The sequence below is a fragment of the Heptranchias perlo genome, chromosome 24, assembly GCF_035084215.1.
Source record: "Heptranchias perlo isolate sHepPer1 chromosome 24, sHepPer1.hap1, whole genome shotgun sequence".
In the NCBI taxonomy this organism is placed as follows: Eukaryota; Metazoa; Chordata; class Chondrichthyes; order Hexanchiformes; family Hexanchidae; genus Heptranchias; species Heptranchias perlo.
The window spans coordinates 35,266,789-35,293,594 of NC_090348.1; the positions used below are offsets into that span (position 1 = coordinate 35,266,789).

The 26,806-nt window shown below is 40.7% G+C and overlaps 1 protein-coding gene across 1 annotated transcript in view; it reads right to left on the minus strand.

The window, feature by feature from the left end:
• mcm10 (minichromosome maintenance 10 replication initiation factor) overlaps positions 1 to 26,806 on the minus strand; it is a 67,334-nt gene that overhangs the window by 32,186 nt on the left and 8,342 nt on the right. The window contains exons 4-14 of the mRNA XM_068005383.1: positions 26,548 to 26,673; positions 21,399 to 21,539; positions 18,994 to 19,180; positions 17,132 to 17,297; positions 13,832 to 13,999; positions 12,450 to 12,566; positions 10,005 to 10,201; positions 8,628 to 8,722; positions 7,267 to 7,383; positions 2,701 to 2,827; positions 730 to 958 (exon numbers count right to left, since the gene is read on the minus strand). Of these exons, the coding sequence (XP_067861484.1) occupies positions 730 to 958; positions 2,701 to 2,827; positions 7,267 to 7,383; positions 8,628 to 8,722; positions 10,005 to 10,201; positions 12,450 to 12,566; positions 13,832 to 13,999; positions 17,132 to 17,297; positions 18,994 to 19,180; positions 21,399 to 21,539; positions 26,548 to 26,673 (1,670 nt within the window). The remainder of the gene's footprint in view (positions 1 to 729; positions 959 to 2,700; positions 2,828 to 7,266; positions 7,384 to 8,627; positions 8,723 to 10,004; positions 10,202 to 12,449; positions 12,567 to 13,831; positions 14,000 to 17,131; positions 17,298 to 18,993; positions 19,181 to 21,398; positions 21,540 to 26,547; positions 26,674 to 26,806) is intronic.

Sequence of the window (26,806 nt, forward strand, 5' to 3'; positions counted from 1 at the left end):
ACCCCAATCCCATTCTCCCCTGTTGTTCACACTGTATCCAGAACTATTAGCAGCAGGTATCCTTGCTCATTTTTCCCATCCAGAGGCTTTGTGGCCAATTATCCCTGTCTGGGATCACCTAATTTAAAGCAGACCAGGGATTGAACTGGGGCTCATCCTAGTCTGACTCAGTTCCACATTACCAAATACTTCATCTGGGGAAGCTCCAATGTTCACACATTTTAGTCTGACTAATGTTTAACAAAAGGGTGCACAAAGTAGGTTGAGAAATGAAACATTTTTGGACATTTAAAGAAAGTGGGGTGGGGGCGGAAAAAAGGCATTGTGTCTTAAATTACACCTCCAGCAAAGCAGTTGTGCATTAATCATAATGGCAGCACAGTGTGTAATCCAGACCACCTCTGAAAAAGAAAAATGCTCCTCACAAAAACAGTAGATGGTAACTACTCTGATCTTCACTGCCAATGGAAAACATCTTCAAATTGTATTCATCAACGGGCTTGATATTGGATATGGTCAGAATTTCAAACATGAACATTTTAAGGTCAATTAATTGAACTCAATCACGATTTTCTAAATTGAAAATAGATTTAAAACAATCACTTTAAATTAAAAAAAATATTTTTCAGAAGTTACTATGACAATTTTCAGCAACAAGCTTTGCTTCCTGAGACATGTCAATAATAGGAGTAATATAATCTCAGAATATAAAAGAATGATAAAATTTACCTTTTTAGAATCTGCATTATGGCTCAGTTTAGGTGCTGAAGGCGGAGATGTATCAAAAAACAGAATATCCTCCCCTTCAGAAAAGCCTCTGCCCAGTTTAGGTGTCTGTGGTTTTGCTACTAATTTCTGCTCCTTGGGAAATTCTGCTCCAACCCTGAGTGATGAGTGAGAGGACAACTCTCCAGACCTAGATGTGTGACTGTTGCTTTCACTTGGACTCTGCATAAACCTGCAGGAAGAAGCTTTGTCAACACAGTAAAACTAACAGCTAGCTGTGTTTGGCACAATACAGTATTAGTTGCCTAATGTAACAATCCATCACAGTCACACTAAATAATACAACTTCATTAAAAGTAGCTATTTTGCATTCAAAGACACCTCATTGCTGTTAATGACCTGTACTTTTTGAAATTCTTGAATTTACCGTAAACTTAAACTCCGTTTTTTAAGGAAGGAGAGAGAGGAAAACCAGGGAATTATAGACCAGTTAGCCTAACATCTGTTGTGGGGAAAATGCTGGAGTCTATAATTAAGGATAGGGTGACTGAACACCTCGAAAATTTTCAGTTAATCAGAGAGAGCCAGCATGGATTTGTGAAAGCTAGGTTGTGCCTGACAAACCTGATTGAATTTTTTGAAGAGGTGACTAAAGTAGTGGACAGGGCAATGTCAATGGATGTTATTTATATGGACTTCCAGAAGGCAGTTGATAAAGTCCCACATAGCTAAGATAGAAGACCATGGAATCGAGGGAGAAGTATGGACTTGGTTAGGAAGTTGGCTGAGCGAAAGGCGAGAGTAGGGACAATGCGTAGGTACTCACATTGGCAGGATGTGACTAGTGGAGACCCGCAGGGATGTGTCTTGGGGCCTCAATTATTCACAATATTTATTAACGACTTAGATGAAGGCATAGAAAGTCTCATATCTAAGTTTGCCAATGACACAAAGATTGGTGGCATTGTAAGCAGTGTAGATGAAAACATAAAATTACAAAGCGATATTGATAGATTAGGTGAATGGGCAAAACTGGGGCAAATGGAATTCAATGTAGACAAATGTGAGGTCATCCACTTTGGATCAAAAAAGGAGAGAACAGGGTACTTTCTAAATGGTAAAAAGTTAAAAACAATGGATGTCCAAAGGGACTTAGGGGTTCAGGTACGTAGATCATTGAAGGTGCAGAACGGTGCAGAAAATAATCGATAAGGCTAATGGAATGTTGGCCTTTATATCTAGAGGACTGGAGTACAAGGGGACAGAAATTATGCTGCAGCTATACAAAACCCTGGTTAGACCGCACCAGGAGTACTGTGAGCAGTTCTGGGCACCACACCTTTGGAAGGACATATTGGCCTTAGAGGGAGTGCAGCGTAGCTTTACTAGAATGATACCCGGACTTCAAGGGTTAAGTCACAAGGAGAGATTACACAAATTGGGATTGTATTCTCTAGAGTTTAGAAGGTTAACGGGTGATCTGATCGAAGTTTATAAGATATTAAGGGGAACGGATAGGGTGGATAGAGAGAAATTATTTCCGCTGGTTGGGGATTTTAGGAGTAGGGGGCACAGTCTAAAAATTAGAGCTAGATCTTTCAGGAATGAGATTAGAAAACACTTCTACACACAAAGGGTGGTGGAAGTTTCGAACTCTCTTCTGCAAATGGCAAATGATGCTAGCTCAATTGCTAATTTTAAATCTGAAACAGATAGCTTTTTGCCAACCAAAGGTATTAAGGGATATGGGCCAAAGGCAGGTATATGGAGTTAGATCACAGATCAGCCATGATCTTATCAAATGGCGGAGCGGGATCGAGGGGCTGAATGGCCTACTCCTGTTCCTATGTTCCTTATCACAAAGCACCTACTTTTACTTTCTGATAGGTCCACTTAATCTAGAGCAACAATCTAATTAACAAATAAATGTACAATTTATACTCTCCTGCCCAGCCAGTGAACTATCAACATTACCTTTTTTCTAACTCTTCCGTTCTCCTCTTGCGCGTTTCCAACATTTTTTGTTTTTGCTGCTTTAATAGCTCAGTAGCAGATATTGACAGGACGGAAGGTCCTGGCTGTGTGTTATTAACTGCTCCACCTGAAAAATCAAGCAGTGATGAGTGGCAACTTGCCCAATGGTTCTGTGACAATTGTATAAAGCTTCCTGGATCGAACGTATAATTTCTTTAAACACACAAATTAATATATATTATATGTACAAATAAAATACACAAATTATACCATTATAGAAGGCAGTTAGATTCATTAAACAATTCTGGGACCATTTGCGGCCCACCTGCCCCTCACCGTGGCTTTTGGCAGACTCTTTGCTGCACACCCTCCAGGCGTCCATTCATGGCCTGCCTGGCTGTGGGATGTTGACTAAGCTGGGATTTACTGCCATTTCTTTTCCTTTTGTTGCTTTTCAGCAAAGAAGAGCTTTCCCAGCTTCTATTCAGCAAGTACAAGAGAGTAAAAAAGAACCACTGGCCCTACAGTTTTATTTTCCTTCTTCCTTTCTCTTTCTGGAGAAAGTGCTGGTTGTAATTCTGGCCCTTGAGAAATAGCTTGTAATACTGTTACAAGGGAACAAACACAGAGGCTTAGAAAATGCACACTGCCATTCTTTTGTGTTAAAACTATATTAGACTTTTTTGACAAATAGAAGTTATGATCACTGTGTATATTGCACCCTAGAACCCAGATCTTATATAAATCCTGAGGCATTTGCCATAAAATAGTATGTCAATCATAATTGATTACAATGGATAGGTAGCTTCCTCTGGCTAAATAACAGGAAGACCGAAGCCACTGGCATCAGTTCCTACCACAAACTCTGTACCCTTCCCACTGACTCCATCTCTCTCCCTGGCCACTGTTTCCTGCTGAATGGGACTGTTTGCAATGGTGACACCATTTCTGATCCCGAACTCAGTTTCCAACCCCGAATCCCCTCCATCATAAGATCGCCTACTTCCACCTCCGTAACATTGTTTGCATCCAGCATTACCTCAGAAACCCTCATTCATACCATTGTCCCCTGCAGGCTTGATTACTCCAATGCTCTCTTGGCCGGTTGCCTATCCTCTACCGTTCATAAACTTCAGCTCATTGCAACTGTGCTGCCTATATCCTATCCTGTACCAAGTCCTGCTTGCTCATCAGCCCTGTCCTCATTGACTTACAAGGGCTCCCTGACCCCCACACCTGAACCTTAAACTAGCACCCCTGTTTAAATCCATCCATAACCTCACCCGCTATCCCTGGAACTGTCTCCAGCTCCAGTCCCCCTCAAACTCTCCTTTACTATGACTCTGACCTCTTGAGCTCACATTCCCTTTGCCCCACCATTAGCAGCCATGCCATCAGCTGTCTAGGTCCTACTCTTGGAAATTGTCTTCTTCAACCCCTTCATTTCTCTCTCCTCCTTAAAACCCATCTATCTGACCAAGCTTTTGGGCATCCATCCTAATCTTGTTCATTTGTCCTTTTTTTTCTCATACCACTTAAGCGCCTTAGGACATTTTTCTACGTTAAAAGGTGCTATATATATATCAAGTTGTAGTATTTGAAAAAGAATATATTAAAAAAAGGGAAAAAGGCAATATAGCTCCAACTAAAGGCAGGGATTCTACCTTACCAGGGATGAGCGGGAATGCTGGTTGTGTAATGGCTGCTGCAATGCACGATTACTGAGGCGAGTTCAAGTTGCGAACTTGCCATGCTTGCAAGGATTGTGCAGAGCAACTTTATGTTGAGTTGCGCTGTGTTGGGTGAGGATGTGATTTCTTCAAAGGGGTTTTTGAACCTGTACGATGTCTCGGTAGGAGTAGGTGTCATTTGATGGCACTACGAATGACTCTCTCCATCATTTTACAGATGATTGGAAAGCGAATGATAACAAGCCAATTACCTCCCTTAGTTTTATGGATAGGACATATGTGGATAGTCTTCCACATTGTTGGACAGACACCAGTGTCTTGGCTGTACTGGAACTGCTTGGCTAAGGGAGCGGCAAGCTCTACTGCAGAGGTCATCAGCACTACAGCTGGGATGTTGCCATGTCCAGTGCACTTTGCCACCTCATAATGTTTTGTGGAGTGAAGCGAATTGGCTGGAGACTTGTATCTATGATGGTAGGGACCTTGGGAGGAAGCCATGCAGGTTTGTCTACTCAGCGCTTTTGGTCGAAGAAACTTGTAAACACTTCGGTCTTGTTTGTTGCACTCATGCAGGGCTCCATCACAGTTCAAAATGGGAATGTTCATAGGCCTCCTCCTGTTAGCTATCTGGTTGCCCATCATCTCCACTGTTCTCCACTGGATGTGATAGTGAAAACTATTTTGTAGCCCTAAGTATGTACCTCATTCTAAGGTATGCCTGGTGTTGCTCCTGTCATGCCCTTCTAAACTCCTAATTTGACCCAATTCGGTCTTCTGGCTTGACGGTGATCAAGGATGAGGGATACTCTGGACCATGAGATTACAGATTGTGGTAGTATAGAATTCTGCTGCTGATGGTCTATAGCGCCACATGTCTGCCCAGTTTTGGGTTGCTAGATCTGTCCTTAATCTGTCCCACTCTGTATGGTAGTAGAATCACACTATACAATGGAGATTAGACTTTGCTTTCACAAGGACTGTACAGTGGTTACTTCTACCAATGCTAGTGTGGGCAAATGTGTCTGATAGGCTGATGAATATGAGGCTAAGTAGGTTACTTCCTCAAATTGGTTCCACAGTCTGGCCAGCTATGTCCTTCAGGACGCAGCCAGCTTGGTCAGCGGTTGTACTCCCAAACTACTCTTGGAGGTGGACAGTGAAGCCCCCACTCAGAGCTTTCTCCCAGTGACGTTCAGCATGGAGGACTACTGATCTCAGTTGGGAGGGGGCAGTGGTGGTGAACAACAGAAAGTTTGATCTGAAGCCATGAGACTTCCTGGGGCTCAGAATTAATGTTGAGACTCCAAGGGCCACTCCCACCTGTGTGTATATCACTGTATCCTGAGTGGTGGGACTGGACCTATCCAAGGATGGTGCTGGAGGAGTCTGGCATGTCGGTTGATAGATATGATTCTATGAGCACAAGTACATCAGGTTGCAGCTTGACTAATCTATGGGACAGCTTTCCCAAGTTGGGAATCAGAGGAGTACTTTGCAGGTTGACTGAGCTGAAAAAAGACTTGCATTTATCTAGCACCTTTCACAACCTCTTCACAGACAATGAAGTACTTTTGAAGTGTAGTCACTGTTGTAATGTAGGAAACATGGCAGCCAATTTGCACACAGCAAGCTCCAACAAACAGCAATCTGATAATGACCAGATCTTCTGTTTTTGGTGTCGTTGATTGAGGGACAAATATTGGCCAGGGGACGGGAGAGAATTCCCCTGCTTTTCGAAATAGCGTTATGTAATCTTTCACGTCCACCTGAGGGGGCAGACAGGTCCTCGGTTCAACATCTCATCCGAAAGACGGCACCTCCGACAGTGTAGCACTCTCTCAGCACTGCATTACGTGGAGGTTTGCAAGGCCACTTCAGAGAGCATCAACAGCCAAACACAGCGTGGGACTGGAGCCACTTGTAGGCCAGACCAGTAAGGGTGGCAGGCTCCCTTCCTTGAACGGCATTAGTGAATCAGTTGGGTTCTTACCACAATCTGGAAGGCTTTCATGGTTATCTTTCTGATGCTAGACTGCAAGTTACCAGATTTAGTGAATTCAATTTCATAATATCCCATTAACTCAACTTCTGGCTTGCTAGTCAAGTACCATATCCACTAGACTTACTGCATCCGTATAAGTTATATAGTTGATGACTGAATATTGCCTCAATCACTTGGAGGTTTCCAGAGGCTGCATTCTGCTCACCATGTCAATATAAAGGTTTATTCTGCTCTGAAACCCAGTGGGTTGTTAATGGAGCTACATGCTTAGATACATGCTGATTTTAAAGGCAAAAATACAGCTGCAGAGCAGTTGAAGCTAGCTTTACATGACAGGTCTTTCAACATAAACACCAACCATAACATCACCCTACAGGCACAACAGGTACTGCAGGTAAATGCCAACAGTTTTAAAATGGGCTTTCCCCATTGATAAAGCTTCAATGTATTTTGAGACAAAATGCTGCAACCCACTCGAAATTTTTAATGTACAACAGGCATACATTTTCAGATTGGAGGTCCCAATTTCATTTGCAAGAGTGTATGTACAAAGCGTACGAAGAGTTGCTTTCATTAGTTAATGGTGAAACTAAAAACAAAGCTATACCAAAAAAGCAAGCATATGATCCACCGACGCACAAATATGAAAACTTGGGTAAGGAAATCAGAACATGAAAACTGATTTTCATGGGACAGAGGAAAGCCCATTTTTAAAATGTTTTTCACTATTGGAAATTCAATGGCACTAGTAGTGAAATGCACATTTTAAATGCATGTTTATACCATTCCTTTGTCTTACTTGATTATTGATTGCTGAACTTGTGTGACAAATAAAAAGATTGATGAAAAAAAAAGTACAAGTGTCAAACTGACCTTTCACAGGTGCCTTGTTTAAATGTTTCTTGAGGTTACGAGCTCCAAATGTTGGCATTTCCATTAAATCCTTAAAATCTTCTGAGCAGCCCATCAACACCTTTCCATTTGTCAATGCTGGAGTTACACACAAAATCTGTATTAGTGACTAGTCAATTCAGATGCATTACTTTCCATTTGAAACATCATTTTGATGTTCAGTGTTAGTTATATTAAGACTTTGAAACAATAAAACAACTCCCCAAACTTTTGCAGGCTTCCCAATTTCAGTGTATTAATGGTAATCACCTAGCCCTCTAATCTACGAACATTGGAAATTGAGCTGATTATAAACAGGACGAGGCTGACATATACTTACACTACAATTGTAATGTCAGCAAAAAGCACTTTGGCTTCAACCAACATTAGTTATAGTGCAAATGTAGCTTAAATCCAGAGTCAGCCTCAATGGACACTGAATCAAAGGGGAGTGAGAGTTCCTGAAGGAGGATGGAATCCACTTTGCCCAACACTAACTGCATTCTCAATCTCTTTTCTTGCTTCATGCTTCCCCACCCCAAAAATCGACTTACTGGGGTACAGGAACTGTAGACACTTAAAACACACAATATACATAATGATCAATGTTTATGTACTGCATTGTTTAAAACTGAAAATCTTCTGAAAAAAATTAAGGGAGACCTAAGCCCTGGCTGTTCCATTAACTGGACCTGCAAGTAGGTCCAGGAAAGGATCCTGACTAAGCTCAAAGACAGCTACATATACCTGTCTGACATATCCTGCAAACATATCCTGGCTGGAGAAGCTTTTTTAAAACAAAATATTTGCATTCAGAATGTAGGTGACTGTGGCAAGTCTGCATTTATTGTCCATTCCTAGTTGCCCTGAAAAGGTGGTAGTGGCCCTTCTCCTTGAACTGTTGTAGTCCTTGTAATAACGATGCTCCCATGATGCAGTTAGACATGGTGTTTCATTAAATAAAAGCTACATCATTAAATAAATTTAAAACAGAAATAGACAGTTTCCTAGAAGTAAAGGGAATTAGGGGTTACGGGGAGCGGGCAGGAAATTGGACATGAATTTAAATTTGAGGTGAGGATCAGATCAGCCATGATCTTATTGAATGGCGGAGCAGGCTCGAGGGGCCGATTGGCCTACTCCTGCTCCTATTTCTTATGTTCCCATAAGGCTGTTTTTGTGCCCAAAAGGAGATTATCTTCTCTTGGACAAGAAACACTTCCTGCAGTTTATTTTTCCTCCCTATTTCTGGGGAGTGTACATTAGGTTCTCATCTTACGAGAATACTATGCCCCTTTATAGTCCCTCTTTGTACCACCAAAAGCAATTCTATTCCATATTACCTATCTTCTTAGTTTCTCTAACAATATCATCTGCTCCTTTCACCACCATGTTCGTCAGGGTCATCTGAACCATTTTCTTAGGACCTGCTGCTCTGCTGTGAAGGCAAAAATAAAATCAATTGCAAACATTTTCAGTTATTAACTGGAGATTAAAACCATAAAGAACATTGGTGACCTTAAATGACATTTAATTTTGCACTCTTATCAGCTATAGATTTTCTTTTCTTCATCCATTTGTCCATGGACAAACCAAAAAGAAAAAGTAAAAAACAACTGATCTTTATCTATGGCTTTAGCTGTCTCAGTTGCAGTCTGCAAAATTCATTGTTAAAGATTTGATTAAATGCTAATGGATGGCTCCCACAATGACTTAATGGGTAAACACACCTCTTAGTGTCCCACTTTTAATCCCTGCTCTGTGCTGAGATAACTGCTCTCAGCCAGAGAAGCCCTTGGAACATCACAACTAGCCTCCGCATCCCTAGGCTGGGAAGGGTTTTAGCAACAAAAACAAAGGTTCCTACTCTTGATCGCTACTCAGTGGCACTTCATGGAAAGTACATGTGCTGATGTTGGGCTCAGCTACAATGTCTTCCAATGTCGAACAACCTAAAGCTCTCCATCAAGGCTCACACATGAACAACTGCCACCCGCTGTGGAATCATACGTCATGGTCTTCAGCACAGAAAAAGGAAAAAAACCCAGTGGCTAGCTTTCCTCAGCCTGATATTCACATGGAGAAACTTAATATAATGAAAAGAATCCTTTGCTTACATCATGATTTGATTGCAAGAATAGAGCAACTGGTCATTTATCTAATTTGCTGTTTAGGGTTTTTTTAAATAATGGAAGGATTTGGATACAGTCCAGTTAGATAAGTGATTTGAGATCGTAGAACTAGAGGGCACACATTTAAAATCTGTCGGCAAAGAGTTAAGATAAATACCATGTATATTATTCAGATTCATCACCCTCCGGAACAGACTACATGAATATGTAGTGGATATGGATAGTCTACAGTTCTATTAAAAGGAAACTCAACAACTTACTAATTGAAGAGGACATTTCCAGTTATAGAGGGCAAGTGGTCAGTCAGCGACATTTATGAGGGCTTATGGGATTCTGTGGTCTCCTGGAAACTTTCCAATTGTCTTAGGAAGTCAGAGAGAAATTTCTCAGTTTTTCCTGAACTGGCTGCAGGTTTTTTCTATCTTTTTTTTGGAGATTACCTGGTTAGGGGGGGCGAGTCAATCGTATACATGGTTGTACCATATCTTGATGGGACTGGCTTGATGCTTTTTTATCACCCTATTCATACATTCAAACGTATGTGTTGCTATGCATTAATCAACAATACTGTGCTAAGTGGTTTCTTACACTGAAGCTGCATACGACGCCGATGACACTCCTCCATAGTGGAATCCCTGCTGGCATAGCCTCTCTTTCAGACTGCCACCCTTGCCATGCATTTTGTTAGGAGCGTGGCCAGAGAAGCTGGATTGTAAGTCAGCTCGTTTGGCACTAAGCTTTTTATACTGGGCTTTGACATGGAACTCACAATATTCACATTCCATCTGAAAACAAAGGAGGAACATAGAAAATCAGTGTAAAAAGGTAAAGTGCAAGTTCAGCATATTTCAACACCAGCTAATGACCCAATTAAAGTGGTACGGATGAAAAACTACAACTAGAAATTCAGAACCAGCATTGCTTGTATAAATTCCCTCATTCCGAGTCTGCTTCATAATGTGTCTCTTGTGAAATTAGTAAATTCTGACAACTAATATGAAATGGCAACATCCGGTGGCATAAGATAGGTTCTAAAATATTTCCCCTCTTTCATTATAGGAAAAACTAATGAGTTCCAATCATATCCTGTTTAAGATTACCTTTCTTCTAGCAAATGCAAATCCTTCCTCCACTGTACACTATATTTTAAAAAAAGCTGAACCAAGAGTAAAAATCAACACCTCTTCAGCACAAATGAATCATCAAGCACAGCTTGTTCTGCTTTAGGACAGATCAGTATTTCATCAAAATGTTTATGATTGTTTGCTAAATGTACACATGGAAAATATTCAACCATCTGCCCCATACAGTACCAATGTAATATATTTATATGTTTTGCAATACCATATTGTGACACATTTACAAAATAGGCAATTACTGGCAATGATAAAGTACTACAAAATGACATTTAACCCTGAATTGTTATGTCTAGCTTTAAACCGAGCATATTTCGTTTTCTTGCTATTATGTGATGAGTGGAGATGTTGGGTACATAATGTCTTGCCTGTGATAATTGACTGCACAACAGGGAAAACTGCAGGGAATGGGATACTGGTACTGTGAAAACTTAATATCACATCATTGAGACAATACTGCAATCTCAACCAATCCGATATTATCAGAGATCTTCTTTTGCACTATACTGTAACACTTTCAAACTTTTCGTTTTCAAAATCCTGATTAGAACAGTGAACTGACTAGAATAGATATCTTGTTCCCACAAAAACAAATACATTCAATAAGTGCTCAAAAATATAACATCATCAGATAATATGAAGGGTTCAATAAGGCCACCAGTATTCAGATCCCCAGTCTTGTTGAATAAGGGGCTAGAACTTGCTGAAAAAATAACGGTGAATTTAACAAGCACACCATTATTGTGTAAATCGTCCAGCAATTTGTGGCAAGGAAGATATACCCCGTGAGTTGCGAATCGCCACAAATTGCTGGATGATTTGCCTCATAAAAACAGCAGCTCACCCTCAACCTCCCTGTGAGTTTCAAGAAATTGCTGCATTTGCACATTAATTACGAATTAAACTCACTGCTGAAAGTTAGGGCTGGTACTTAACAGCGTAAGGGCCCTTTTAATGACGAGATTTATGTTCCTGCAATGCCACTCAACCTCTTCGGCCCAGAAAGGGAACAATTGAAACCGTAGAGTCTCATTCCCGCAGGTAGTAAATTGTTCTGAGAGATTTTTAATTTTTTTCTTATATTTCTCTTCTGTCCCTTTTTTTTCTCTCCCTCTTAATCTAATCTTTCTTTCTGTACCTGCTTTGACTCTAATTCATCCTATTTCCTTCTCAGCTGTTCCACTATTTCTTTCTCAATCCTTAAATATCATTGGTTACGGAGAAAGACTGTTGGTCCTGTGGTTCACCAAGGTCCCAACTGCCCCGGTGACCTGTATTCAGCAATTTGCAGCACAAAAAATTTGAGCTGGAGGATGAGGGAAAAAGTTTAACTAACGGGGAACGCCGCAAGATGTCCCACTCCAGTAAATTGTGGGCCAATATTTTTGCTGGCTCTTACAAGTGGGCAAACAATTATGAGACTAGTCAAAAACGCATAATAGCATCAACAGTTCCTGCATACCACTGCAGCCCAGATTGTCACAAAAAGCACAACCTCCTCCTCCTCTCTGGTTAACTTCCATTCAAACAAAGTGACTAATGACATCACTGAAACATTGCAATCTTCCTCCCTCCACTACATGTGTTTCCTTGGCTTATAATGTAGAAATATAACTAGACAATGCCATGTCCCATTGGGCAAATTCATCCAGTGATGGGGACAGGCTGGATGCACCAGTTGGTCTTTTCAGTATGATCATATAGTTAAAACAAAGGATATTCTAGTTTATCCCAACCCCTGCCTACATAAACACTGATAAAATCAAGAGGTCCATTTGAATGAAAGGCACTTTGTTATACAGACCAGAGGAACTACTCCAAATGAAAACTGGCTGTGTATTCAGGCATTAATGTAATTTATTGACTAACCACTTTCTTTTGCCAAAAATGGACTCACCAAGTTTACTATCTGGGTACAGGGATCTCCATTCTTCTTTCTAGCTCGGCAGGTTCCCATGTCTAAGGCTTCACCCATGATCAGGATCTTCTGTGGGTGATCGACGGACAGGCAAACCTGCATCATAAAACGGGAACTGGTGAAGTAACTGAAGTGGCATTGAACAGAAATATACTTGAGCTGCATCGATTACCAGAGCTACTCACAAATTACTACGTTAATAAGTTCCCAGATGGTGTGACCAAACAACAGGTTAAGTGAGTGGGCAAAAAGTGGCAGATGAAGTATAATGTGGGGAAATGTGAGGTTATTCACTTTGGTAGGAAGAATAGAAAAACAAAATATTTTTTAAATGGTGAGAAATAACTAAATGTTGGTGTTCAGAGAGACTTCGGCATTCTCCTACAAAAAACACAAAATGTTAGTATGCAGGTACAACAGGCAATTAGGGAAGCAAATGGCACGTTGGCCTTTATTGCAAGGGGGTTGGAGTACAAGAGTAAGGAAGTCTTACTACAGTTGTACAGGGCTTTGGTGAGTCCACACCTGGAGTACTACATACAGTTTTGGTCTCCTTCTCTAAGGAAGGATATACTTGCCTTAGAGGTGGTGCAACGAAGGTTCACTAGATTAATTTCTGGGATGAGAGGGTTGTCCTATGAAGAAAGGTTGAGTATAACGGGCCTATACTCTCTGGAGTTAAGAATGAAACATGTAAAATTATGAGGGGTCTTGACAGGGTAGATGCTGAGAGATTATTTCCCCTGGCTAGAGAGTCTAAAACTAGGAGGCATAATCACAGGATATGGGGTTGGCCATTCAAGACTGAGATGAAGAGGAATTTCTTCATGCAAAGGGTTGTGAATCTTTGGAATTCTCTATCCCAGAGGGCTGTGGATGCTGAATCATTGAATATATTCAAGGCTGAGATTGATAGATTTTTGGACCTCAGGAGGAATCAAGGGATATGGGGATCGGGCAGGAAAGTGGAGTTGATGTCAAAGATCTGCCATGAAATGAATGAATGGTGGAGCAGGCTTGTATGGCCAATCCTGCTCCTATTTCTTATGTTCTTATGTAAAACCATCTCACAGTCACTACAGAAATGGTGAAAATCCTAGAAACTAAAAGCCTGTAGCTTCCGTTACATTTCCATTGGTATTACTTTTAGAATAACTAACACTGCTAGATACCTCTCCAATAAATACCAAAAGATGATGCTTTATCAAATTCAGAATGTTTCTTTTTTTTTAAAAAAAGAAAACTTTCCAAACTAGCTTAAGTGTTTAAAATCAGAACTGAATGCATCAAAACAACACTAAAAAGGCTGAATCCCCTAGTAGCCTAAGTTTATTTTACTGAGGAAATTTCTATTCACCTACCTCATCAGATCCATCCCTGGGTTTCATAGGATTGGCATTCAGTAGCCCAATGACAGTCCCCGTCTCTATTTTCCAATGTTCTTTGTGGACATTCCCAAAGAGGAAGAGGGACAAATTCAAGCGGCTACTACGCAGGTCACTTAAATTCCATATACTGAATGTTTTACCCTGTAACAACAAACATCCTATTTCAACTTTATTGCAAAAACGTTACTTCAAATTGTGATTTCCTAACTTCTTTCCTGACTCTGATTTTAAGGTTATTGTCCTAGACTTCCCCCACCAGTGGAAAATGTTTCTCTCTATCTACCCTATCGATTCCTTTTCAAAATCCTAAAAACCTCAAATCAAATCACCTCTTAACCTTCTATATACCAAGGAATACAAACCTAGTTTATGTAATCTCTCCTCATAATTTAACCTTGGAGCCCTGGTAACATTCTGATGAATCTGCACAGCGCTCCTTCCAAGACCAATACAATCACAATTTTTTTTTACACTAGGTGGTGTGGTGGGTTAGATACTGGCATACAGTAGTATAGATGGGAACATAAAATTACAAAGAGACGCTGATAGATTCAGTGAGTGGGCAAAACTGTAACAGATGGATTTCAATGCAAAAGTGTGAGGTCATCCATTTTGGACTAAAAAAGGATAGATCTGAGTATTCTTTAAATGGTGACAATCTAACAGTAGAGGTCCAAAGAGATTATGGGGTACACAGATTATTAAAATGTAGTAGTCAGTTACAAAAAATAATCAAAAATGTTAGCCTTTATATCTAGAGGACTGGAATATAAAGGGGAGGAAGTTTTGCTACAGCTATACAGAGCCCTGGTTAGACCACATCTGGAGTACTGTGTATAGTTCGGGGCACCGCACCTTAGAAAGGATATATTGGTCTTGGAAGGAGTGCTGCGCAGATTCATCAGAATGTTACCAGGGCTCCAAGGTTAGATTATGAGGAGAGATTACATAAACTAGGTTTGTATTCCTTGGTATATAGAAGGTTAAGGGGTGATTTGATTTGAGGTTTTTAGGATTTTGAAAAGGAATCGATAGGGTAGATAGAGAAAAACATTTTCCACTGGTGGGGGAAGTCTAGGACAAGGGGACATAACCTTAAAATCAGAGTCAGGACATTCAGGAAAGAAGTTAGGAAACATTTCTTCAATCAAAGGGTGGCAGAAATGTGGAACTCTCACAAAAAGCAGTAGATGCCAGCTCAATTAATACTTTTAAATCGGAGATTGATAGATTTTTGCTAGCCAAGGATATTAAGGGATATGGAGCCAAGGCGGATAAATGGAGTTAGGATACAGATCAGCCATGATCTCATTGAATGGCAGAACAGGCTCGAGGGGCTTAAAGGCCTACTCCTGTTCTCATGTTCCATCACCTCTGGGATCTAGGTTCAAATCAAGTCCAGACTGATGGAGTGAGGAGACTCCTCAGTATAGTCCTGTGTAAAATACATCTTGGCAGCCTCAAATCAGTTTCTCCTGGGTGTGAGCACCAATTGGCAATCTTGCCTGGATAGGCCAGAGAGGTTGCAGTTGTACGAAGTATAAAAAAATCACGCTTTTCTAAGGTCGTGGCTAAGACACTCTGCAGCTGGCTGCACTATATCTGACCTGGGAGTGCTTAATATTGACAATGGATGTCAAAAACATTGCACTCTCACCAAGACTACCCTCCCTTCACGGGCATAATATTTTGTTTAAAAGCTTGAAACGTCTGTTAATTGCAACAAATATATTAATAAAGGGAAGAGTAGAATATTTAATTGATTCTATAAATGGATAAATATATGAAGCAAAGGATGACAAGAGCTATGGGGAGAGCACGGCAGCGGGAATAATTTTGGATTGTGAAGAGCTAGCACAGACATAATGGGCTGAATGGCTTTGTTCTGTGCTCTAAACTTCTATGGTTTTAAGTGAGGGAGGACTTGTGTAACTTGTGAGCAAAAAGGTCACGAACAAGATGTAAATGTCTTCCTAAATTGTGGAACGACTGGCTATTACCCTATTTTCCACGCCACACCAAATTGAGATAACTGGTTAAAACTGTACATTTTAAAAGCCAGTTCTTTTACCTTTACCAATTTCTCCCTTCCTATCCTTAAGGCCACTTTCACGGGTGGCACTCAGTATCCGGACAAGTGACCATTATTTGTCTCATTATCACCTCATTTTGCCTTGCATCAGCATCACTTTTGTCATTTGTGTCAGCTGTGGCTCAGTTGGTAGCACTCTCGCCTCTGACTCAGAAGGCCGTGGGTTCAAGTCCCACTCCAGAGACTTGAGCACAAAATCTAGGCTGATACTCCAGTGCAGTACTGAGGGAGTTCTGCGTTGTTGGAGATGCTGTCTTTCGGATGAGATGATAAATCAAGGCCCCACCTGCCCTCTCAGGTGGACGTAAAAGATCCCACAGCACTATTTCGAAGAGGAGCAGGGGAGTTATCCCCAGTGTCCTAGCCAATATTTATCCCTCAACCAACATCACTAAAACAGATTATCTGGTCATTATCAAATTGCTGTTTGTGGGAACTTGCTGTGCGCAAATTGGCTGCCGCGTTTTCTACATTACAACAGTGACTACACTTCAAAAATACTTAATTGGCTGTAAAGCATTTTGGGACATCTTGAGGTTGTGAAAAGCGCTACATAAATGCAAGTCTTTCTTTTCATCACTCTTACCTCCACCCTATCCCAGACCCTTTTGTTCGAATTCTAGTCCCCCCCACCATTTCCCTGACTCTGCACTTGCTTAAAAGCTGTTCATCGCTGACATCTTCCAGTTTTGATGAAAGGTCATCGACCTGAAACGTTAACACAATTTCTCTCTCCACCGACGCTGCCTGACCTGCTGTGTGTTTCCAGCATTTTCTAATTTTATTTGACCATTATTTGTGTCAGCTTTCAAAGTGGGCAACTCCAAGTCATTCCACTGCAGGATAAATTACAACCAAGCCCAATCCTGGCTTCAAGCACTGTCCATGCGCATGTACTGCCACAGGAGTTGCTGGATAGCGATTAAAAGTGATACACCAGCTGATTTTCCCTAATGCAGGGAAAGTATCGAATCAAACTATAGTGCTCTACTGCTGCTCTGGCTGAGATCAGCTAACTCCTAGATCTTAAAATCTTAAGATTTGGAATTTCCTACAATAATTAAGATTTGAATAGAAGAATTATGCTTAATGAAATCAATCCATATTTATAATATTTAAGCAAATCACAGGAAGCTAGAAATATCTCCAAATACTGAATCATCTTCAGGTATTGTACATACACTGTTAGAGCTCTGCGGTGTAATTTTCTTAATGATGACCGCAAATGTAACCCAGTCTGTGTCCTCCAGCTTTTCATTTGCAAGTTTTGAGTGCAACTGGGAGAGCCGGATCAGCTTTCGGCCTTGCATCTTTCTCTCCATCTCTATTGACGAAACAACAGGGTTTCTGGAGGGAGAAAAGCATTTTCAGTTTAATCTGACAGTAATTCTCAATAGCTGGATTTATTTAAAAAATGAACTTTAAATAATGAAGCATGTTAATAAAAATTACAATCACCAAAACATTTGAATGTGTCAGAATTAATTTATATATATATATATATATATATATATATATATAAATAGGGACCCTGTTTTTCCTTCAACTGGAACGGTACGGAACATAAGACAGCTCCACAGTCACCATCAATTTCGAATTGCAATTGACTGATTGATAGTGCATTTCTGTTGCCTCCTTCCATAATGTCAACTACATGTCAAAAACTAATTTGTTGAATGTGAAGTGCATTGGAATGTCCCGAGAATGTGAAAGGTCACCTTATAAATGCAACCTCTTTTAGTGCACAGTGCTCCATCTAGTGACTATGTGAAGAACTGGCAAAACTCATTTAATAAACAAAACTAAGTGTAAATTAATACAGAACCTTTCAGATAGGGAACAAAAACAGAAAATGCTGGAAACACTCAGCAGGTCAGTCAGTATCTGTGGTGAGAACAGATGCTGACTGATCTGCTGAATGTTTCGAGCAGTTTCTGCTTTTCTTTCAGATGTCCATCTTCAGTTTTTGCTTTAGATAGGTAGTTCAACCCAATACCCCCAAAGTTATTGGGTCATTCTACAAGTTTCCCACAATGGAACCTCCATTATCTGCATTCTAATTGTCCACCGTCCTGATTATCCACCAGAATTTTCACCAGACAAAGCTCTGTGTCAGATGTTGCCTTGGTTCAATCTCCCGTCTGACATAATTCAAGCATCCCAAAATTAAAATTCAATTCCTATTATTTATATTGCGCTTGTGTTCATTTTATTGCCCAAGTTATTGCTGGACCATGTATGCAAGACCAACATTTGGGCTCTTTCAATTATGAGATTATAGCAGATGATAGGAGCTCCACAATAATGATAAAATTAGATATTTACTTTTAAGAGCGATATTCTTGTAACTGGGCCTTTCTTGAAAAGAAAAATTGTCTGTTTTCTCTCAGATTAGTTAGCATATTTCCTCCTCCCACAACCCTCCTTAGATGAGGTGGAAGGTCCTGCTCGCAGACTGCCATTAATGCCACTCTCTTGATGGCCCACAAAGATGCATGCTTCCCAGGATAGTTTGTGCTCAGATAACCTGGAGATGCCACCGTCGGGTATTTAACTCACTTTCCTATTCAGTGAGCTTGCAGGGTAATCTACTATATTATGCACTAATGCTTGGGTGAACCGTTCTAAATTAGTGAGTGAGGGTATGAAACTTAACGAAAACCAAAATGTGGATTTTAATACTCACGGAGACATTCAAGATGATTCAGTGATTGCCTTCCAAAATTAATCATTGAAAGAGTTACTTTTAATTGCAAGAAAGATTTGTGTTTTTAACATTTCATTGTACTTCACCTTTAAAAGCACACACACAGATAATAAATACAATTAAAGGACTGAAGGTATATATTGGGGAATGGATTGTTAACAATCCAAGTTTATTTGCTTTGTTGTCTGGTTACCTCAAAAGCACATAGGGCAGAGTCAAACATAACTTGCTAAGAAACTGGAGTCATTTTCCAGCAGCAGAGAGACCTAATGGAAGAAATACTGGTATCAAACATTTTAAAAAGAAGACAAATTAGAAAGAACCCAATTACAGTACCTCAGCCTCAAGCCAGAGAATTTATCCACAGCTATGTCAGAATTCGTAGCCGTTGAGGTTCCTGGTCTTTCACAATCTCTTGCTGTTGCAGAAAGTTTCTGATGAGTTGTGTTGGGTTTGTTGCTGGTTTTCAGAGGCTGAAGCAGCTGCCTACTTCCAGGTTGTGTTTGGGTGGGACTTTTTCTCTCTGTGTTCAAATGATTATAAAAAACATATTTCACAGAATAAAATCATTCTGGGACATTTTCAATCATACCGGTCTCTTGCTATTAAACTGATAAAATAGTAACAACATATATTACTTTTGAAGTAGAATGCTCACGAGTCCCAAAGGCAACCACCCGTTCCACTCCCAACATTGGCAGAGATGGTTCAGCACCCCCTCCACCACAATAGGGTTTCTTGTCCTGGAGAGATTCCCCTTCAACAGGGTGTGCATCTCTCTCCCTGCCTCAACAGGACTTGCTTCTCCCCTCAAAAGGTTCTCTATCTTCACCCCCATCCAGGGGTGTCTCTTGTGTTCTCCTTACTCCCCCCCCTCTCTCTTCCTCCCTAAATAGGGTGTCTCTCTCTCTCTTGGTTCACCACAGGTTTACAAGAAGTTGTTGCTTTCTCTACTTCTTTCCCCATCCTCAAGAGGATGCTTCTCCCTCTCTTTCTGCTCTTCTCCCCACCGCCCCCCCCAAAAAGAGAGACTTGTTTTTTGATCTCCATTTCATAGGCTGCAGCACAGCTGAAATATAGGCCCAGATTTTCCTGGGGACATGCACCATGGTGTAAAGACTTTAACTACATTCTCTGATTACATTTAAATGACGTGCTCATTTTTATATTGAACAATACTAAGCATTATACTTGTATTGCACAAAACAATATCTATATCACACACGAAATGTTAAGTGCATAGCAATGCATTAAACACATTAGTGAATACTACATATACAGTCTCAAAATGGTATATTATATACAATGCTATACTAAACAGGTCTATGCAGTATAACACTAAGCATATATGTATAGCACTATATTAAACAGTACTCTACTAATCATATCTACAGAAATATATTGAACCTGTCCATAGACTACTATACTAAATATGTCTAAGATACTATAGTAAACACTATAAATGCAGCATTACACAATGCATTATATATATATAATATATATATACACATACACACACTAAACATATGCAGCACCTCACACATTAGAGTACTATACTTATACAATAGTACACTAAAGTTTCTATACAACAGGGTGCATTATATAGTATATAAACAGGACAAGCGTATATCACTTTCCTTATTTTACTTAATTTTAACACAGCAATGTATTTCATTAAATTAAGAAATACAGTATCAGCAATGGCAACCAATTAACTGAAGAACAACTGCAGTCCCGCACAATGTACGCCTGTTCCATTTGGATTGCCTAATGTTGCCTTCAGGAAATAGTTGTCTTTTTGTGATTAACACATAGAGCTCATCCGCAACCACTGGCCCTGCTATTCATCTTCTAATAATATGTTCATGAGAATCTGAGGCAGCAACTCATATAAGTTGGATGTGTTTGGAGCTGCAATTCTAGGTTTAAAAGAAAATTATCTGCTGAGGCTTCAATAGTAAACTGCTGAAATATATGAGAAAATATTATCTTTACAAAAATAATGAAAAAGAACAAAGAGCAACTGAAGGCAAAGGGCTGTGTTACACAAGTTATTAGAAATTACCCAGCCGTCCTATTTCATGGCTATGTTAATCATAGTAAATTATCAATGTTTAAATGTATCTAAATGGTTCCAAAATAACACTTAGTGACAATTAATAACAATAATATTAAAAGCTATTACTGCTTTAACTATACAGCAACTTTTGAATTTTAAAATACTACCTTGCATCTTATAAAGATCTACACAATCTGTATTTTGTTTCTCGAAAAACAAGGTAAAAAAATTAACCCAAAATACCTCACTTTTCAATAAGGTTTCCAGAGCCGAGCAAGTGCCCAGAGACCTTTTCAGCCACTTTTATTTTGATTTTACAAAACCAGTTATTCTGCCTCAGTTTTGATTGTTGGTAAGATATACAAAGTTTGCTCCATCATAAATAAAGAAATGGCAAATTAGTAACATTATTCTGGTCCACATTAGGTTTTTTCAAACATATGTAGACCTCTGCTGGTGAGAGGATTAAGAGTCTTAAGAGACAGTTTACAGAGTGTAATAATTGCTTGCACAAGACTTTGGCAAGACCGCATTTCAGAATACTGTTTTCAGTTTTGGTCCCCTCTTAAGGTGGGTGATACAGAGGCTATGGAAAGAGTTCAGAGGAGAGCCACAAGAATGATTGCAGCTTAAAATACCTTAAGTTACTCAGAGAGGCTCAAAAAGCACGCTCTATTATTACCTGTTGTTGGATTTGTGGATTCTTGGGCCTTGCGTGGCTTAGTTTTCAATAGACCATTTTTAGGGCTTGCAGAGGGCATACACAGAGCTTCCTGAAAAACTTTGCTTTCCTTTATATTCAGTGAAGTATACATAGCTTGTCCTGTTGAAAACATACAGTTGAAACAAAAACTTAAAATTAAGGAATTAATTATTACTGGGACTGTGAGGGAAGTTACGAGAACTGGTCCACTGAAAGGCCACAGTATTCCTGACTAGAGTCCACATGAGCAGCTCTCAACAGAACAATTTCACAGCCAATTGCTTGCACAAATTCAGATTATACACGCATACCATCAGAATGCCAACTATTCTGATGTTAGTATATTTGTATGATGGGTTAATTCAATGATAAATCCTGCTGATACGTGAATTGGCTCTAATTTAGAGTGAAGAAACTGCACCATCTAAACTAGCAGGTCGAAGTCTGATTTCTGAAAATGTTGATTTTGCTGCAACATCCAAGTTAGTTAACATTTTCTAATTTCAACGTAATTTAAAAGGGGTAACTAAGCTAAGGCAAGTCATGGCAGCAGACCTCGCACCCGTGATATGCTCCTCCTGCAAGATGTGGGAAGTCATGGACACTACCAGTGTCCCTGCCGACCATGTGTGCGGGAAGTGTGTCCACCTGCAGCTACTGACCGATCGTATCTCGGAGCTGGAGCTGCGGGTGGACTCACTGTGGAGCATCCGCGATGCAGAGAAACTCGTGGATAGCACGTTAAGCGAGTTGGTCACACCGCAGGTAAAGGGTATACAGGCAGGAAGTGAATGGGTGACCACCAGGAAGAGTAAGAGATGCAGGCAGGTAGTGCAGGGGTCCCCTGTGGCCATCCCCCTCTCAAACAGATATGCCACTTTGGATGCTGTTGGGGGGGATGACTTATCAGGGGAAGGCAGCAGCAGCCAACTTCCTGGCACCACGGGTAGCTCTGCTGCACAGGCTGGGAGGAAAAAGAGTGGCAGAGCTATAGTGATAGGGGACTCAATTGTAAGGGGAATAGACAGGCGTTTCTGCGGCCGCAACCGAGACTCCAGGATGGTGTGTTGCCTCCCTGGTGCAAGGATCAAGGATGTCTCGGAGCGGCTACAGAACATTTTGGAGGGGGAGGGCGAACAGCCAGCTGTCGTGGTGCACATAGGCACCAACGATATAGGTAAAAAAGGGGATGAGGTCCTAAAAGCAGAATATAGGGAGTTAGGAGGTAAATTAAAAAATAGGACCTCAAAGGTAGTAATCTCAGGATTGCTGCCAGTGCCACGTGCTAGTCAGAGTAGAAATAGGAGGATATTTCAAATGAATACGTGGCTAGAGGAATGGTGCAAGGGGGAGGGATTCAAATTCCTGGGACACTGGAAACGGTTCTGGGGGAGGTGGGACCAGTACAAACCGGATGGTCTGCACCTGGGCAGGGCCGGGACCGCTGTCCTAGGAGGAGTGTTTGCTAGTGCTGTTGGGGAGGGTTTAAACTAAAGTGGCAGGGGGTTGGGAACCTGAGCAGGGAGAGAGAGGAAAGCGTAACAGGAAGGGACAGAAGGTATGGAGTAATAGGTAAAGTGTTAAAAAAGGAAAAAGCAGGAACTAAGCGTCACAAAACAGATTTGAAAGTTCTTTATCTGAATGCACGTAGCATTCGTAATAAAATGGACGAGTTAACGGCACAAATAACTACGTATGGGTATGATCTTGTGGCCATTACAGAAACATGGCTGCAGGGTGACAACGACTGGGAATTAAATATGCCAGGGTATTTAACAATCAGGAAGGACAGGCAGGAAGGAAGGGGAGGTGGGGTGGCTATGTTAATAAAGGAAGGAATCACTGTAATACAGAGAAATGATATTGGGACAAAGCATCAAGATAATGAAACAGTTTGGGTGGAGATAAGGAATAATAAGGGAAAAAAAACATTAGTGGGCGTAGTATATAGGCCTCCTAATAGTTGCAACTCTGCTGGAAGAAGTATTAATCAGGAAATAGTCGGGGCATGTAATAAGGGAACAGCCATAATTATGGGGGATTTTAATTATCATATTAACTGGACAAATCAAATTGGGCAGAGCAGCCTTGAGGACGAGTTCATTGAGTGCATCAGGGATGGATTTCTTGAGCAGTATGTAACTGATCCTACAAGGGGGCAGGCAACCTTGGACCTGGTCCTGTGTAATGAGTCAGGATTAATTAATAATGTCCTAGTTAAGGATCCCCTTGGAACGAGCGACCACAACATGGTTGAATTCCATATCCAATTAGAGGGTGAGAAGGTTGATTCTCAAACAAGCGTACTGAGCTTGAATAAAGGAGACTATGATGGTATGAGAGCGGAATTGATTAAAGTGGACTGGGAAAATAGATTAAAGGGTAAGACGGTACATGAGCAGTGGTGTTCATTTAGGGAGTTATTTTACAACTTTCAAAATAAATATATTCCACTGAGGAAAAAAGGGTGTAAAAGAAATGACAGCCATCCGTGGCTAAGTAAAGAAATCAAGGATAGTATCCGACTAAAAACAAGGACATATAAGGTAGCCAAACTTAGTGGGAGGATAGAAGATTGGGAATTCTTCAAAAGACAGCAAAAAGTAACTAAAGGATTGATTAAGAAAGGGAAGTTAGATTATGAAAAGAAATTAGCAAAAAATATAAAAACAGATAGCAAGAGTTTCTATAGTTATATAAAAAGAAAAAGGGTGGCTAAGGCAAACATAGGTCCCTTAGAGGATGAGACCGGGAAATTAATGGTGGGAAACATGGAGATGGCAAAATTGCTGAACAAATATTTTGTTTCAGTCTTTACAGTAGAGGACACTAAGAATATCCCAACACTGGACAAACAGGGGACTCTCGGGGGGGAGGAGCTAAATACGATTAAAATCACTCAGGAGATGGTACTCAGTAAAATAATGGGACTCAAGGCGGATAAATCCCCTGGACCTGATGGCTTCCATCCTAGGGTCTTGAGGGAAGTGGCAGTAGGGATTGTGGATGCTTTGGTGATAGTTTTCCAAAATTCCCTGGACTCAGGAGAGGTCCCGGCAGATTGGAAAACTGCTAATGTAACACCGTTATTTAAAAAGGGTAGTAGGCAGAAGGCTGGAAATTATAGGCCAGTTAGCTTAACATCTGTGGTGGGTAAAATTTTGGAGTCTATTATTAAGGAGACAGTAACGGAACATTTAGATAAGCATAATTTAATAGGACAAAGTCAGCATGGCTTTATGAAGGGGAAGTCATGTCTGACAAATTTGCTTGAGTTCTTCGAGGATATAACGTATAGGGTGGATAAAGGGGAACCAGTGGACATAGTGTATTTAGACTTCCAGAAGGCATTCGACAAGGTGCCACATAAAAGATTATTACTTAAGATAAAAAATCACGGGATTGGGGGTAATATTCTGGCATGGGTGGAGGATTGGTTATCGAACAGGAAGCAGAGAGTTGGGATAAATGGTTCATTTTCGGACTGGCAACCAGTAACCAGTGGTATTCCACAGGGGTCGGTGCTGGGTCCCCAACTCTTTACAATCTATATTAACGATTTGGAGGAGGGGACCGAGTGCAACATATCAAAATTTGCAGATGATACAAAGATGGGAGGGAAAGTAGAGAGTGAGGAGGACATAAAAAACCTGCAAGGGGATATAGACAGGCTGGGTGAGTGGGCGGAGATTTGGCAGATGCAATATAATATTGGAAAATGTGAGGTTATGCACTTTGGCAGGAAAAATCAGAGAGCAAGTTATTTTCTTAATGGCGAGAGACTGGAAAGTACTGCAGTACAAAGGGATCTGGGGGTCCTAGTGCAAGAAAATCAAAAAGTTGGTATGCAGGTGCAGCAGGTGATCAAGAAAGCCAACGGAATGTTGGCTTTTATTGCTAGGGGGATAGAATATAAAAACAAGGAGGTATTGCTGCAGTTATATAAGGTATTGGTGAGACCGCACCTGGAATACTGCATACAGTTTTGGTCTCCATACTTAAGAAAAGACATACTTGCTCTCGAGGCAGTACAAAGAAGGTTCACTCGGTTAATCCCGGGGATGAGGGGGCGGACATATGAGGAGAGGTTGAGTAGATTGGGACTCTACTCATTGGAGTTCAGAAGAATGAGAGGCGATCTTATTGAAACATATAAGATTGTGAAGGGTCTTGATCGGGTGGATGCAGTAAGGATGTTCCCAAAGATGGGTGAAACTAGAACTAGGGGGCATAATCTTAGAATAAGGGGCTGCTCTTTCAAAACTGAGATGAGGAGAAACTTCTTCACTCAGAGGGTGGTAGGTCTGTGGAATTTGCTGCCCCAGGAAGCTGTGGAAGCTACATCATTAGATAAATTTAAAACAGAAATAGACAGTTTCCTAGAAGTAAAGGGAATTAGGGGTTATGGGGAGCGGGCAGGAAATTGGACATGAAGCTGAGTTCGGATCGGTCAATGCCCTGTGGGTGGCGGAGAGGGCCCAGGGGCTGTGTGGCCGGGTCCTGCTCCGACTTCTTGTGTTCTTTAGATTTGTGGTTGGGATCAGATCAGCCATGATCTTATTGAATGGCGGAGCAGGCTCGAGGGGCCGATTGGCCTACTCCTGCTCCAATTTCTTATGTTCTTATAGTATAAATGAAGTATGAACTTTATAATAACTCATGAGTGTTATAGAATTGGTCTTTCTAAATGCCTACCAATACTAGGTGGGCACGTTTAAAAAGATTAGAAATAAACCAGAGCCAAATAAATTTTGATGCCAGTCACATAAAACCCACATGAAGGCTGCAACGTTCCTATCATGAGCTTCTATTTATAATATAAACTGTGTAACAGTACATCCCAATACCTGGCACATAATTTCAAATCTCTAGCTAAAACCTACAGCAAAATATTACCAAAAAAACAAGTTTGAAGTCCTATCTGAAAATATACTACGGTAAAGTTAAATTGCATTTGTGGGGAGTGGATTCTGGACGGCTCCTTTCAGAGTAAAGATACATCAGGTACCTAGAACCTGAAAGTTCAGCTCCATTTCTCTTATTGTCAAACTCCCTTTACATGAACTGCTCAATAAATCACGGTGAATTCCCTCAGTATGTCAGCTCACACCTACAAATTAATCCATACCCGGTGCTCTCAGCTTGTTTTCAGGTGACCTTTTTCCAGAACGGACAACAGATTTTGGTCCATCTGTGACCTTTGTCAACTGCTTCTGTAACTTTTCCATCTGCTTCTTCATCTGTTCCAGTTCCACTATGGGAGAAAAAGACAAGGATACTTAGGGAGGCATCTAGTCCCTAACCACATAAATTGAATTAGTATTTGATCTGCAAAAATCTTACTATTTATGGATTGATTTGCTCCCCCTCCCCCGAATGCAACAAAG